Raw genomic sequence first — 15,999 nt, 5'->3', positions numbered from 1 at the left:
TCCGTTGAAAAGTCCCATTGGATTACTGTTACTGTCGTGAAATGTGGTGCATTGTGTGTAAACACCGTCACGTCAGAATGCACGATTTCTGAATTTTCTTTGTTTTTATTTCAGTTATCGTAATATTCTAGGGTTAAATTCCATCATACTATCTAAAATTGAGCCCTGCCAAAAGTTTTAATGAACATTTCAGAAAAATGGCCCAATTTCTGAAATGTCCAGACCATGTTCTCGTCTCCAACATCGTTTATTCTCATGTCTACGCTTACATTCTTCCTGAGGTTGGTGATTGATTTTTAAACTTGAATAACAATAAGTACATTTTAAGCTCCGCCCATTTCTAATCAACTTGGAGACCAATCATCTGCCGAAATTTGTAGAAAATAACGGGGAAGAAATGATTCAGAAGATGTTGGATAAATCGAATAATAAATTGAGTAAGAATACGGTTTCATCTCTCGTAAATCCAGAATTTTCTCAGGAATGTACGGATCGGCCAAGGAGATTGCAGGGAATATCAAAATATTCAGAAATTTTACTGAAAGTTTTCGTTTTTTCGATGACCAAAAGTATCCTTTCAATGTAAGAATTTCATTAGGAAAATTAAATTAGTCTAACTTCTTCCAGGCGTCACCAGTCATCTATACAAGTTTGAATGGAGAAAAATACATTTATAAACCTGATATTTTTACAATTATTCAGAATATCGCACTTCATACTATCAATCATCAGGTCAGTTTACTTTTCAATGGCTCAACTCCGTTTTATTTTTCAGAAATTCATTTTCTTTCATTCGATGCTTGCAAAGATTCTGAAATCAAAAATTGTGCTGGCTAATGGACCCGTTGAATTTGTGAAATTCGATGAGAAAATGTTCGATGAAATCGAGAAAGAGATGAGAGAAGTAGATGCGAAAAGTCATCAACAAGCGGTAGCGTTTTCAATGATTATTTTCTTGAATGAATATTTTAATTTCAGATCGCGCAACGTGACTATCTAGCAATGTCATTGTCGACTAACAATTATCCAGCGATCGCTTCAAAATTCCGGGAATTGAATCCGACACTTTGGGAAGATGCCGTTGCAAATTCATACCTCAAACACCTACAATTGTTGTCTAATAGACGAATCGAGACACAAAAAGAGCCAATTTTTATCGCGCTCACCAATACTTGTAAAATGAACTGTATTGAAGAAATTATGGCAAAACGAGCTCCGCTTTTCACGTCCACACCGGAATCATCTCCAATTACAGTCAGACTGTTTGAGGATGGAGAAGAGAGATATGTGATGGAGGCGGAATTGTATCATGCATTGAATAGATTGTCTCCGGGATCTGAGAGATTTGTAATTCATAATGATGGTTCACAACGCAAAGGATTGGTTCCCAATGCAACGAGTTTTGAAGAAGTCAGGGCGGAGTTTGGAGATCGAATTCAAAAAATTGAGGTTAGAAGTCATGAGATTTAAACACAAAATAATCCCAAATTGTTTTCAGTTCATCCGTACTCCGATTCTTCGCTCCAAACACCGTGCAGTTCCTATCAGAGCACACTTTCCGGGACAATTCGTCATTCCAGCTGTTGATTGTTTCTTCGAATTCTGGAGAAATGTGATTTTGGGAGTCAAACTATTCCAAAAGTACCAATGTTCGGATTGGGAGAAATACGCCCAATTTTTTCAGGAGATTGAAGAATATTTTGATATTGAAAAAGTGAGTTTCAGAAGATTTCGAGCTATTCATGGAATATTTACAGAAACAGCAATACTTCCTGCAATACGATATTCTCGAGAGTGTAGTGGGAAATTCATTGCAACAATACGAAGTTTCACAAATCAAAGACATTCGAAATGCGAAAAAAGATGGATTTACTGTGCAGAATTTGAAGAACGAACTGAATCATTTGGGTCTTACTGGGACATTCCCTGACATTCAAAATTATGCCGAAGGCGTTTATGAAGAAATCGATAAGGTGAAGAAGGAGAGATATCTCAGAACCTGCGATTTATTTGATGCTGTGGAGAGCTGTCAGCTGATTTGTTTGCTCAATAGGATTCCGAATTATCAGAAGTTTCTTCACAATCAGAAAGGATGCAAAAGAGTTTTCGGATACAAATGTGCACATTGTGAGAAGGAAGAAGAGGTCAAAAACACGTCAGATATCCAGGATTCTATGAAGAATCTTAAAATCGAGAACACAAACAGCTCGACTCCGAATCAATACTCACAACCTGCTCTCTCGGCTCCAAAAGACTGTGAAAAGTGCTCAGAATCTTCTGAAATTCTCGTTAAAACTCAAAATGAGCTGAAAATAAGTCGAGATCAGTTGAAAGAGATGCAACAGAAGATGACAGATACAGAGAAGGAGCTGAGTGATTCGAAGAAAGAACATGAGAAAATTGTGGAATCTGAAGCAAAGAAAACGGAGGAATTGGCTGAAGTGATGGAGGAATTGAACAATGAGAAAGAGAAGAATCAGGAGAAAGAAGAGGAGATTCTGAAGGCGTCAAAAGAAAATGAGGAACTTCAGAAGACAATTCTCAAGTTGACAGCTGAAAATGAGGCAAATGAGAGAATGATTGAGAAGTTACTCGATAGAATCAGCAATTTATCGACTAACAACCAGAAAACTAATGAAATCGATGAGAAAACTATCGAAGAATCGACTCAAACTACTTCTGTCACTTCCAAAAATGCTCCTCTCATTATCGATTGTCTCATTTGTTCCAGTCAAATCAAGGCGGGACAAGAAGTCATCAGATGTCCATTGTGCAAACGAAGGTTCCATTCGAATGTAATATTTCATACTTGCAAAATTCCGGGCCGGGCCGAGAAAGTGCCGGCCCGGCCCGGTCGGCCCGGATTTGAATTTTTGAATTTTTTCCACTAGAATTTTTTTTTCAATAATTTTTTTTTCAAAAATTTTCCAAATTTTTTTTCCAAGTATATCTAAAAAATGCGTTTAAATTGAGATATGAGACCCCCAAATTCCAAAAATTGCTCACTTTTTCACTTTTCGTGCATTTTTTCAGTACATTTCAACAGAAATTCTCGTCATCTGTGCATGAAATGCATTCATAATTGTTCATTTTTCGAATTTTTTATTGAAAATTTTTGAAAATATCGCTTTCTCGTGCACGACGAAGAGAGTTTCTATTGAAATGTTTTGAAAAATTGCATGATTAGCATCGATTTTTGCCATTTTGATGTCTCATAACTCGCTTGAAACGCATTTTCAGACATAAAATCAAAATAAATTTCTCCTTTTTCTGGCTTTCTGAATTGATTCATGTCAAAAATCCTAAGTTTAGAAGTAGTTGTTTCTTCCTTTAGAATTTTTTCCCGAAAAAATCGGAAAAAATTCGAAAAAAAATTTTGAAATTTTTTAGTACTGAAAATCCGGGCCGAAACGGGCCGGGCCCGGCCCGTTGCAACTCTGTAATATTTTCTCTATTTTCAACTGTTTTTCCCTTATTTTTCTTATTTTCAGTGTGCATTCAAATGGCGCAAAGACCACACTCAATGCCCGGCGTGCAATGGAGATCTTCCTGGAATTTAATTGATTTCTTGTTACTTTTGTTATAATTTTTGCTGTTAATTTGTTATTTGTTCGATCATTTTCTGTTGAAAAATCCCTTTGGATTACTGTTACTGTTGTGAAATGTGGTGCATTGTGTGCAAACACCATCACGCCAAAATGCATGATTTCTGAATTTTCTTTGTTTTTAATTCCTATTTTCCCATATTTTCGGGTATCAAAACCCTGTGTATTTCCTTAATTGGACTTTAATATTATTTTCAATCAAAGTTTTCAGAAAAATGGCACAATTTCTAAAGTGTCCCGACAATGTTCTCTTCTCCAAAGTCGTTTATTCACGCGTCTACTTTTACATTCTTCCTGAGGTTAGTGAATGAACTCTGAATTGGAGCAACAAATGTTTATTTTAAGCTCCGCCCATTTCTTCACGACTTGGAGTCCTATGAGCTGCCGGAGCTGGTATACGATGATGGTGAAGCGGTAATTCAAAAGATATTGGATAAATCGAATAATAAATTGAGTAAGAACTGTTTTTTTATCTCTCATAAATCCACAATTTTTGCAGGAATGTACGGAACGGCCAAGGAGATTGCCGAGAATATCAAAATATTCAGAAATTTCACTGGAAGTTTTCGTTTTTTCGATGACCATGCGTATGCTTTCAATGTAGGCACTTTTATACTGAAATTTCTGATTAATCGGAATGTTTTCAGGCGACACCAATCATCTATGAAAGTTTGAAGGGGGAAAAATACATTTGTAAACCGGATATTTATACAATTATTCAGAATATCGCACTTCATACTATCAATCATCAGGCCAGTTTACTTTTCAATACCTCTGTTATATTCTGTTTTTCAGAAGACCACTTCGTTTCATTTGATGCTTGCAAAGATTCTGAAATCTAAAATTCTGTCGACTAATGGACCCGTGGAATTTGTGAAATTCGATGAGAAAATGTTCGATGAAATCGAGAAAGAGATGAGAGAAGTAGATGCGAAAAGTCATCAACAAGCGGTAGCGTTTTCAATGATTATTTTCTTGAATGAATATTTTAATTTCAGTCTGCGCGACGTAACAATCTAGAAAAGTTTTTTTTGAACAAGAATTACGCAGCGATCGTTTCAAAACTCCGGGAATTGAATCCGACGGTTTGGGATGATGGGATGGCAAATTCATTACTCAGACGGCTACAATCGTTATCTGATACAGAAATCGAGACAAAAAAAGAGATCGTTTTCGGCGCTCTCATCGATAGTTATATCATGAAGTGTATTGAACAAATTGTGGAAAACCAAGCACCGCTTTTCATGTCTACACCGGATACTTCTCCAATTACAGTCAGATTATTTGAGGATGGAGAGAAGAGATATGTGATGGAGGCGGAATTGTACTATGCATTCAATAGATTGTCTACGGGATCTGAGAGATTTGAAACTGGAAGTGATGGATTTGTTCACAAGGGAATGAGTTTTGAAGAAGTCAAGTCAGAGTTTGGAGATAGAATTCAGAAAATTGAGGTATGGAACGGCAGAAAGTACAATATAATCCCAAAATATTTCCAGTTCATCCGCACTCCGATTCTTCGCTCCAAACACCGTGCAGTACCTTTCAGACCCCACTTTCCGAGACAATTCGTCATTCCAACTGTCGATTATTTCTTCGAATTCTTGAGAAATCTCATTTTAGGAGTCAAGCTATTCCAAAAGTACCAATCCCCAGATTGGAAAAATTTTGCTCCGATTTTTCAGAAGGTAGAGCATTTTTTCTATTCTGATCAAGTAAGTTCTGGCTTTTCGAAACAGGTTTATCAATAAAGTGTTTACCGATTCCAGAAACACCAATACTTCTTAAGATTCAATGCTACACTAGACATTAGCCAATCAATCAACGAACTAAAGAAATACGAAGTCTTGCCAGTCAAAGAAGTCAGAAATGTGAAGAAAAATGGATTCACTGTACAGAATCTGAAGGAAGAACTGAAATATCTGGGACTCACCAACACATTCTCTGAAATTCAAGACCATGCAGAAGATGTATATGAAGGAATCGATAAAGTGAAGAAAGAGAGATATCTGAGAACATGCGATTTATTTGATGCTGTGGAGAGCTGTCAATTGATTTGTGTGCTCAATAGGGTTCCGAATGTAGGTTATTCTATATATTATATTGCTAAATTATATGATTTTCAGCTCAAAATGTTCCTTCACAATCAGAAAGGATGTGGAAGAGTTCTCGGATACAAGTGTGAGCATTGTGAGAAGGAAAAGAAGGCGACGGTTGCACTAGAAACGATGGAAATCAGTCAACAACCAGTGGAGGTTCAGAAGACGTCAGAGCACCAGAATCCAGCGAAAAAACGGAAAATCGAGACCTCAAATAGCTCGACTCCAAGCCAACACTCACAACCGGCTCTCTCCGCTCCACAAATATGCGATAAGTGCTCGGAGTCCTCAAAATCACTCGAGAATGCTGAAAATGAGCTGAAAATGAGTCAAGATCAACAGAAGAAAATGGTGAAGGAGCTGAGTGATTTGAAGAAAGAAAATAAAAAAATTGTGGAATCTGAAGCAAAGAAAATAGAGAAATTGAGTAAAGAGAAAGATGAGGAGATTCTGAAGGCGTCAAAGAAAATTGAGGAGCTCGAGAAGGCAAATCTCAAGTTGACAGCTGAAAATCAGGCAAATGAGAGAATGATTGAGAAGTTACTCGATAGAATCAGCTACTCATCTACTAATAATCAGAAAACAACTGAAATTCTTCCTGGAATTTAATCGCTATTTTGTTACTGTTGTTTTCATTTTCTGTTCTTAATTTGTTTTTTTTTCCGTTATTATTGTTGACAATTTTCCCGATAAAGTATGGGTTCTGATCTTTTTTAGTTGATTATCCATTCGTTTTTTCGTTATAATATTTTTTGAATCCCTTTTTTGAATGTATTACAGACTTTCTGAATTTTTTTGCCGAAACACCAAATTTCCAACTGAAAAAATTAATTACCGTACCGCCTCGTAAATCTACACTAAAGGTATACCGCAAAATATTGTCGTTGGGTCTCGCCACGATTACAGTACTTTCAATAATTTATTAATTCTTTTAAGCTGAGAAATCCCGTTTTTTCACCGGAAACTTGACTTTTATTTCGCGTTTTTCTTGTTTTAAAACAAAAATTGAATTTTTAAATTTATTTTTTCAGAAAAATGACTTCACGAATTACACCGGATGCCCTTCGAAAGATTTCCAGTGATTATATACTGGAAAAGGTACGAAAAAAATCATTTTTAACTCACTAAATGTAATAATTTTTGTAGTTTCGTCAGCAATCTGAGTTGAAAGACGATCATTTGATCGGAATGGGTCAATTCCTCGATGAAAATGCTGAAATCGATTTGATTCGTGTTTTGTTTAATAATTCCAATAATTTGCTGAGTAAGATACGCTCAAAAATCCATAGTTGTCAAGGCCCGGCCCAGGCCGGGCAAATTGGTGCGAAAGTCAAAATTTCAAATTTTTCGAAGTATTTTCGCGAAAAAGTCAAATTTTTGCCTATCATTCAGAATTAGAAGAAAATCTGAAAAATAGTCAAAAATGGTCACATTTTCAATGAAAAATTGAAAAAATTTTGAAAAAAAGTTATTTTTTGAAGCCGGGCCTTGAAAATTTTCTACCGGGCCTTGACAACTATGAAAAAATCAAAATTTATATAAAAATGAAATAAATTCAGGAATGTACGGATCACCGGAAGAGCATATGAAAAATGTTCGAGTTTTCAGAAATTTCACGATGAGTTACAAGTATTTCGGGACAAAACCAACGATTCCGCTCTATGTGAGTCCCGAAACTTTGTCTGGAAAAGAAAAATCGAAATTTTAAATTTCAGACGACTCTATTGATGTATAAAAGTGTCAAAAACGATATCTACATGGCGAAACCCGATTTCTTCGTAATTTTGGAGTATATTGCATTGGATAAGCACCCGTTTTTGGTACGCTAACAAAAAATGAATAATGAAACGTTACATTTTTCAGCCATACCTGGCCGAGAATCTCTCGGTCTACAATGCATTCGTGGCTCTTTTCATCAAAACGAAGATCGAGATAGTGAGTAAAACGCTGGAATTCGCTCGTTTCGATGGATCTGCGGTCGAAGAGATTAAACGTGAATTTTTGGCTGTTAATGAGTTCTGTGATCCAGAGGTGAGTTGTAGGATCCTAGAATGGATGGCATACTGACGACGTAAGGATTCTGAATCTGTTCTTGCATTTATGGGCCTATTCTGGAAATAGCAAAAAAAGCAACAAAAAGAACTATTTTTTCCTATTAGTAAGAAATAGTTTTTTTTTTGCTTTTTTTACCTCGAGATAGGCCCATTAGAGAAAAGCTAGTATGCACCGTGCTGAGAGACATTACCTTACTTTCTCTAATTTTCAGTCACCGAAATTCTCCCCGAACAATATCCCGAAGAAGATTACGAGTGGAAGCATCCCAGAATTCTACAAAAAAGCCAAAGAACTCCTCCCGGGAGTCACCGAAGTAGGATGTGGTTCCGATACGCTTTTTCATCGTCTAAAATTTGTGTATTCCGGTATCCCTGATGCCCTCCGTGCCGACTTATTCAATGCTCTTTTATTCGTTTTCGAAACACTTGTCAAATGTTTGAATGATATCATCAAGAAGCACTCGGAATTGTTCCTTCCGGCAGATATGACTGTAAGGAAATGGGAAACACGTTTCGAAGAATAATTATCAATGTTTTGGTTTTTTTTTTTTGAATATTTTTCATACAAATTGTACAGTGCGTATTGATAGAACCCGCCCCCTAGATTTTGGGCCTCCAGAAAGAACCAGTACAGATCAGAGTTGTCCGGAATCCGGATTCCGAAATTCCGGAATTCCGGAATTCCGGAAACTGAAAAATGGCACTACGTACAACTCTGGTACAGATACAAAAAAAACTGTGATGACTATTCGATTCAGGGTACAAAGAAACCCCAGGGGCCATATTTTCATGACTCTACCTCCATACTTAGAAGCCTAACACCATGAAGTCATTTTTTCAGCCGCCGAATTCTTGGTGGTACGCTGGTACACTTCTAAGAAAGGAGGTAGAGTCATGAAAATATGGCCCCTGGGTTTTCTTTGTACCCTGAATCGAATAGTCATCACAGTTTTTTTTTGTATCTGTACTGGTTCTTTCTGGAAGCCCAAAATCTAGGGGGCGGGTTCTATCAATATTGGACGCACTGTATAATATGATGACATATTCCAGAAATCCCCGATCGTCGTGAGATTATTTTATGGAGGAGAATCGAAATTCGTAATGAAATCAGAATTTCTGAAGGCAATTGATTCGAATTCGAATTATATGGAAAGAGTTGATTATGGCTATGAGACCATTGATATGAAGGAGGTGTTTGAGAAATATAAGGATCATATTGATCGAATTGAGGTAATCTCTGCTTAAAAGTGGGCGGAGTCTAATCCAATTTCAGTTCATCCCCACTCCGATTCTCCGTACAAAACACAAGGCAGTACCGGTTCGATTGGTGGAGAATGAAGAGTTCTGTGTGCTCGCAGTGGATGCTTTGTTTGAATTACTCAGAGAAATCATTTTCGGAATCAAGTTGTTCCAATACGTCGAGGAATGGCCATTATCTCTTTTTCAGCAAATTCATTCGGTTTTCGATTCGAACTTGGTTAGTTTCTCAATGGAGCGCGTTTGCCTCATCCCTATAGTTCAAAAATTCTAAAACTTTCACTTCCAGAACAATCAATATTTAATCAATCTCCGTGTTTTCAATGATCTCAAAAAATCAATAAACGCCGCCTACTCCTCCTCGCTGTCTCCACCACCAAAAGATGTTCGAAATGCGAAAAAGATGGATTCACTATCCAAAATCTCAAGAATGAGTTGAAACATTTGGGACTCGAAAAGCATTTTCCCGAGATTTCGGATCACGCGGAAATCGCCCATACAGAAGTGATGAAGATGAAAAACGAGCGATTTTTGAGGACTTGTGATTTATTTGATGCTGTGGGGATTTGTCAGTTGCGGTGTATTTTCAATAGGGTTCCAGAGGTGAGATTGGAGCATGTTTTGGTGAAAAAAATGCTAAAAAATCGATGTTTGTGCCCTTCACCCTATTTTTGTCGTTTTAAAACCAATTTTTCTCATTTTTTACACTTAAAAATTTATTAAAACTATTATGCGAGCATTTTCATTACAACTGCGCCCTACCGCACATGAGAGCTCAGGCAAATCGATATTAATATAACTAGATGCTGGGTCAATCTAGCACGAAAATGGAGTCTATCTAGACACCATGTCGATCTAATGACAGTCTAGCTAGAATACAGAACTTTTGCAAGTGAATATCAATCTAGATATGTGTGCCATCAGACTGATGGCCCATCAGTATATCGTTAATCTAGCTAGATTGTGAAAAATGGAAGAGTCGATATCAATCTAGCTAGATGTGGAGTTAATATAGCGCACAAACCTAGTCTAGCTTGCCATGGCGTCAGTCTAGCTAGTTAGATATTCGAAAAACTTTTTATTATTATTTTATTATTTTTTATTTATTATTATTATTAATTTTTAAACAATTTTTTGTGGTTTTTTTCTGTTTTTAGGTTTAACTCTACTGAAAAGATAATTTCCTATATTTTATCGCAGTTATTCCAGAATACCACCGGTTTGAGAAGTGCACGAGGGATATCGAAATGAAACTTATACGGATAAGGCGATGTCAAAGACACTCTTTCCCAACTGAGTCGACAATATGGGTTTTTAGGGAGGATCATCCAGAATACAATCATTGGATTCGAACGGTACATATTGTATATCATTATGATCACAAACAAAATTGAATTCAGGTGATTACAGCAGAACGACTCATCGATTCAATCAGAAGTTGGTGTTTTTGTCAAAAATATGCGGTGAGTTTGAAAAAAGCTATCAAAACTAAACATTTTCGTAGCCTCATCTTTCTAGATATCACGCACGTTCCACTACTCGTTTGGTATGTCGACAGTGACACGTCGGAGACACGACGTCTACATGTTATGGAAAATAATATATTTCTATTTCTAGAATTTTTCGTTGTTACTATGGTTTTTTTTCTTTTTTGTTGTTCTTTATATTGGCTGAATAAATTTTGAAAAAGCCACCTTCGGATATTAAAAACATCTAAACCATTCTAGCATTATAACAAGACAAATCTAGCTAGACGCTTTGTCATTCTAGCGAGATGGTTTTCAATCTAGCTACTTCCCGCGTCAGTCTCGCTATGCCAACATTGAAGCGAACCTAAGTAAAGCTAGATTAACGCGGTTTCTAGCTATATTAATATCGATTTGCCTGAGAATGTAATAATTATCTTCTGCTAGCAAGCATTCTGATAACAAAAAATACTTTTTGATAAAAATAATCCAAAATGTTTTAAAAACCGGAAAATTCCTATACACGAAAGTCCTGCTAATAGTAAGATAACAAGTTGTCTGCCCGAAAAATGATCAAAAGTGGTCGATCAGCTCGCTGGCCTAGAAACCCAACAGAAAAAGTTCTGCCATGATCACTTTTGAGCATTTTCCCGGCTGAAAATTCGAGTTTTTAAGTCCTAAATCGATATTTTTCAGCTCCGAATCTTCCTCCACCAGCAAAAATCTTGTTGGCGAGTCTTGGGATTGAGATGTGACTACTGTACTGGAACGGAGCCATTCTACGAAAACGGACCGTGCGAAATATCGATTTTTGCCGAGGCGCCAAAAGATAACTCGGTTGACACGTGGCTGACGGGTGGACGACCAGTTTATAAACCGATTCCAGAGAGATTTAAGACGGTTTCGAAACCGAAGGATCCCGTTTTAAAACCGAAAACTGGAGAAATCGAACCGAAAACGCTGAAAGAAAGCGAAAAAGTCGATAACGATCAGGAACAAAGAACCGGTGACGTGGATAAGGAATCCGAACAATCCGAAGCCGAAATCGAGATTCTAAGGAAAAAATTGATGGCAAAAGAGGAGGAAATTGTGAATTTCAAACGGTTTGTGTAGAAAACGCGCTCTATTGACAATAATTATTTTTCTTTAGAGATGTTCTGATTCACGAGAAAACAGTGAAGGGATGCAAGGAGTTGAAGCAGAGAATTGCAGAATATGAAGCTAGAGAAAAGGAGTTGATTGAAGAGAGAATGAGGTGAGAATGAAAGGGTTCGGTAGAGCGCTGTTGCAGCAATTGGACTTAGTTTTTACAGAAAAAGTTATTGATTTTGAAAGTTTTAACCGATTTTTCTAGAAATCTCTTAAAAATTACAAAAATTCGCGAATTTTAACATTTTCTGTTGCAAACGCGCTCTATTGACAACTCAATTTTCTAATTTCAGAAATGAATTGACTCATTCGAAAACTGTCCTCGAAAATGAGCGTTTGATGCGAGAGAATGCTTCATTTCGAAGCCAATTGAAGGATTCCATTGAGAGAATCAAATCGTAAGAATTGTTTTCGGTAGAGCGCACTTGCAACTTGAATTTTCAGAGAAATAGACACTCGTGACAAGGAAATCGAGAAATTGGGGAAGAAAATTGCGAATTATGAGAAGAAACAGATGAAGTAAGTGAACAGTGGAGCGCGTTTGCAAATTATTTGTTAAAATTTCAGTGAAGACTCGATTCGTGCTGAAATTGAGAAGGAAAAAGAGGAATTAAAGAAGAAAATTGAGAAGGAAATTGAGGAGAAAATGCAAAAGTAGGTTTGATTCAATCGCGCTCCAATGAGAATATCATATTTTCGGTGGAGCGCGGTTGCATCAGCTCAACTTTTTTCAGACACGCGAAAACACTCGAGGAACTTTTGAATTTGCGACTTGAGGCTTCAGAAGCACAGATGTCAGAAGCGAGATCACAGTAAGATTCCTAAAATTTCGATGGAGCGTGTTTGCATTAACTGGAATTTTCTTGTAGATACGAAATAACTATCGAACAATTGGAGAAGGAGATTCTGGAGCTGAAAGGGAGTAATGAGTTGTACTGTAACAATTTCAATTCGATAAATGAGACGGTTTATAGGTGAGATAGAGAGCAAATGCGCTCTATTGCAATTTAAATGTTTCAGAGAGCGTCAAACGTTTGGAGCAGTTCGACAACAGCTCGTCGAGAGGATTTCCGAGTTGGAGCGAGAGTTGATTAGGTAAAAATTACATTTTCAGGGAAAAATATTGAAAAAAAAACATTTTTTCAGTAGAAATCAACCTGGAAATGCTGGAAATACCGATTGGATGGCTGAAAAACGAGTGATGCAAGAGGAAATCGCCGAGAAGACACGACAAATTGCACAGTGAGTCGAAGAGATGAAGCAAACGCGCCCCACCGAACTAATTTTGCAGAGTAATCGAATCGAATGTAGTGTTGAGAACTGAGAATGAGATGAATAGTCGGATGGTTCAGAATCTGTTGGATCGGTTGTCAGGGATATCGATTTCTTCTGCTCCGACTCCGCCCCCTTCTGCACCATCGACGTCTTCATGGAATCATCAGAATCCGACGAGAGATTCTGAATTAGAAGACGTGGAATGTGTAATTTGTCTAATCGATATCAAACAGAGACAAAAGACGATCAAATGTCATCAATGTCGACGTAGATTCCATTCGAAGGTAGTTATCAATGGAGCGTGATTGCATTAATACTATATTTTTCAGTGTGCATCCGATTGGCTGAAAGTGAAAAGCGAGTGCCCGGCATGTCGTGGACGGCTTCTGGATCCTCACGAATTTCCGGCGTTGTAAAACTCTCCAGATCGTTTTAAAATGTATTCCCCCACTGAATTACTCGCGTTTCATTGTTTTTTTTCTAGAAATTCTGGAATTTTCTATCTGAAAATCCGATTTTTTCCATTTTGCTTGCTATTAGGGACACGCCCCCTTTTTCTGTGCTCCCTCCCATTATTCTAATGATAATTGTTAACAGAAAAGTGACTATCTCCGATGCCTTTTCTAAAGAATGAAACTGTCAAATATAGGCTCCGCCCCCTTTTTGTGATTATTGATTGGTTATCTATGTGATTATCCAGATTTTTTATCTATTTTTTTGATTTTTGGAGGTTTTTGGTGAGGTTTTCAATGATCTTGAGCTGATAATTCCGGAAAAACGGTCCAAAATTAAGTTTTTAGCACTGAAAATTAATTAGCCTCAACAAAAAAGTTAGCCTCAGTAAAAGACTCCATTTTTTCAGATTATTTGCAATTTTTGGTGAGGTTCTAAGGGTTTTTAGTCGAAAAAGCTAGTAATCAGTGTGTAAGTATCGATATGACTTTCTCGATACTACCCCATTTCGAGAAATTATCGAGAAATTTCCCGGGAAAAATTTCTCGAAAATTTCTCGAAACTTTCTCGATATTTCTCGAAAGTATCGATACTTTCTCGAGAAATTTTGAGTGATTTCTCGATACTTTCTCGATACTTTCGAGACGTCTCGATACTTTTCCCGGGAAGTTGTACTTTGTCAACAGTGTTATTTTTCTTCAGTGTGTTTTGAAACCGGACGTTTCAAAACCGGTCATTTCGCAACCGAATGTTTCGAAACCGGCCATTTCGCAACCGGACGTTTTAGAACGGTTGATAAACGGCCGGTTTCGAAACGTCCAGTTGCGAAATGACCGGTTTCGAAACGTCCGGTTGCGAAATGACCGGTTTCGAAACGTCCGGTTTCAAAACACACTGCAGACTGTTTGATTTAACGGGAAATTATCGAAACTCCGGGTCTCGATACCATCAATTTTCGAGAAAAGTATCGAGAAAGTATCGATACTTTTGTGATCAAAAAAGTCTCGATACTTTCCCGAGAAATGTCTCGATAAATTTCTCGAGAAAGTATCGGGAAATTTCTCGATACTTTTTCGAGAAATTTCTCGAGACATTTCTCGGGAAATTTATCGAAGCGGTCTCGAAACCACACACTGCTAGTAATTAAATCATTTACAGCTGATTATCCCGAAAAACTGACGAAAATTATGTTTTTTTGCCCTGAAAATCAGTTAGCCTCAGCAAAAAAAATCAATCAGTTTTTCAGAGTCAAAAATTTTGAATTTGTAAGAAAAGTCCAAGTTATTCAAAGAAAGACTCATAAAAACCCGTTTTTAAGTACAAAAATTCAAGAGAAATCGAAAAATCACTATTTTTTCAGTTATTTTTTTTGAAAATTTCAGTGAAAATTGCAGAATTTGTCTCATTTTTATTCGAATTTTGACTATCAGCAAAAAGTTAGCCTCAGCAAACTTTCCTTAGGCTCAAAATTGCTCTAAAAAGCTGATTTTTGGCTCAAAATGACTGTTTTTTTCTACGAAAAACTAGTTTCGAGTCTAAAAAATGCTATTTTCAACAAAAATTTCCTCATTTCCATATAAATTTGTTATTTTTTCAGCGGCCCATCGCTTCTGACAAAAGCTCTCCGCTGGACGACTCTCGGTGTGGAATACGATTGGAACACGAAACAATACCCACCGAATGGGCGGGCCGTACCCGAGGAGTTGTATTCAGTGTTGTTGGGAATTCCGACTTCCGACTTCCGGGTTTTTTTCACTTCCGACTTCCGACTTCCGGATAAGAAATTTCACTTCCGACTTCCGACTTCCGGATAAGGAATTTTACTTCCGACTTCTGTCATTACATAACGGTGAAATTTCGGAAAAGTAAATTTCGCAGAAATACATGGAGAAATGGTCTAAAAGGGCAGAAAATAGGCTTTTCTTCAGCCAAAAACTAATTTTCCACTGATTTTCGCGAATTTTATGAATTTTTTCTAGGAGTTTTTGAATCTTTCCGAATAATCTAATACCGACTTCCGGGTGTTTTTTTTACTTCCGACTTCCGACTTCCGGGTTTTTTTCACTTCCGACTTCCGACTTCCGGATAAGAAATTTTAGTTCCGACTTCCGACTTCCGGATAAGAAAAATCACTTCCTACTTCCGACTTCCGACTTCCGGATAAGAAAATTTTCACTTCCCAACATCTCTGGTTGTATTGTCGAAATAAAAAAGTTCCGACATTTTTTTTCACGTCAGAATGCAGACACAGTAGTAATTTTGTACTGAGTCTGCATTTTGTCGTAAGAAAAAATGTCGGAACTTTTTTATTTTGATAATATCAGTTAGGAAAAGTATCGATTTCTCTGAAAATCCTAAAAATTTGAATATTCACATTTTTAGCTCATCAGTAACTCCCTAAAACTCGGCGATATGCGACCGTATGCCACGATTCTCAACTATTATCGATAAGTAAGGGATTTCAGAGTTTCAGAATCGATTTCAGAAGAATGAGAGCTTTGAAATGAGTCGCGCGTCGCGGTCGCGTAGCGTGTCCTCGAATTTTGAAGTTAACGGAATATAGGCAACATGGGATTCATTTGAAAGGTCTTGCGCTCAGAAAGATGATTTTGATGGTTTCAGAGTTTTTTTTTCCAATTAT

General features: G+C 37.1%; 3 protein-coding genes across 3 annotated transcripts; all 3 read left to right on the top strand.

Moving 5' to 3' along the window:
* Positions 1 to 197: 197 nt before the first annotated feature.
* GCK72_003940 (uncharacterized protein) lies at positions 198 to 3,560 on the top strand (the record flags this gene model as incomplete). The annotated part of the gene is made up of 9 exons (XM_053724349.1): positions 198 to 281; positions 329 to 437; positions 482 to 582; positions 628 to 732; positions 776 to 931; positions 979 to 1,449; positions 1,499 to 1,714; positions 1,758 to 2,795; positions 3,492 to 3,560. 9 exons carry the CDS (start codon positions 198 to 200, stop codon positions 3,558 to 3,560), a joined length of 2,349 nt encoding a protein of 782 aa, XP_053588543.1.
* Positions 3,561 to 3,820: 260 nt separating this feature from the next.
* On the top strand, positions 3,821 to 6,313 carry GCK72_003939 (uncharacterized protein; the record flags this gene model as incomplete). Its single annotated transcript, XM_053724348.1, has 8 exons — positions 3,821 to 3,904; positions 3,951 to 4,059; positions 4,105 to 4,205; positions 4,401 to 4,556; positions 4,604 to 5,059; positions 5,105 to 5,320; positions 5,375 to 5,686; positions 5,732 to 6,313. The coding sequence occupies 8 exons, from the start codon at positions 3,821 to 3,823 to the stop codon at positions 6,311 to 6,313; spliced, it is 2,016 nt and encodes a 671-aa protein (XP_053588542.1).
* A 426-nt stretch (positions 6,314 to 6,739) lies between these two features.
* GCK72_003938 (uncharacterized protein) lies at positions 6,740 to 9,454 on the top strand (the record flags this gene model as incomplete). Its single annotated transcript, XM_053724347.1, has 9 exons — positions 6,740 to 6,802; positions 6,851 to 6,968; positions 7,264 to 7,367; positions 7,420 to 7,524; positions 7,568 to 7,735; positions 7,971 to 8,249; positions 8,809 to 8,988; positions 9,032 to 9,235; positions 9,305 to 9,454. The coding sequence occupies 9 exons, from the start codon at positions 6,740 to 6,742 to the stop codon at positions 9,452 to 9,454; spliced, it is 1,371 nt and encodes a 456-aa protein (XP_053588541.1).
* Between the last annotated feature and the right edge of the window lie 6,545 nt (positions 9,455 to 15,999).

Source organism: Caenorhabditis remanei, chromosome II (assembly GCF_010183535.1).
Source record: "Caenorhabditis remanei strain PX506 chromosome II, whole genome shotgun sequence".
Lineage (NCBI taxonomy): Eukaryota > Metazoa > Nematoda > Chromadorea > Rhabditida > Rhabditidae > Caenorhabditis > Caenorhabditis remanei.
Note: the sequence above shows the minus strand (reverse complement) of the source record. Positions and strands in the feature narration are given on the sequence as shown.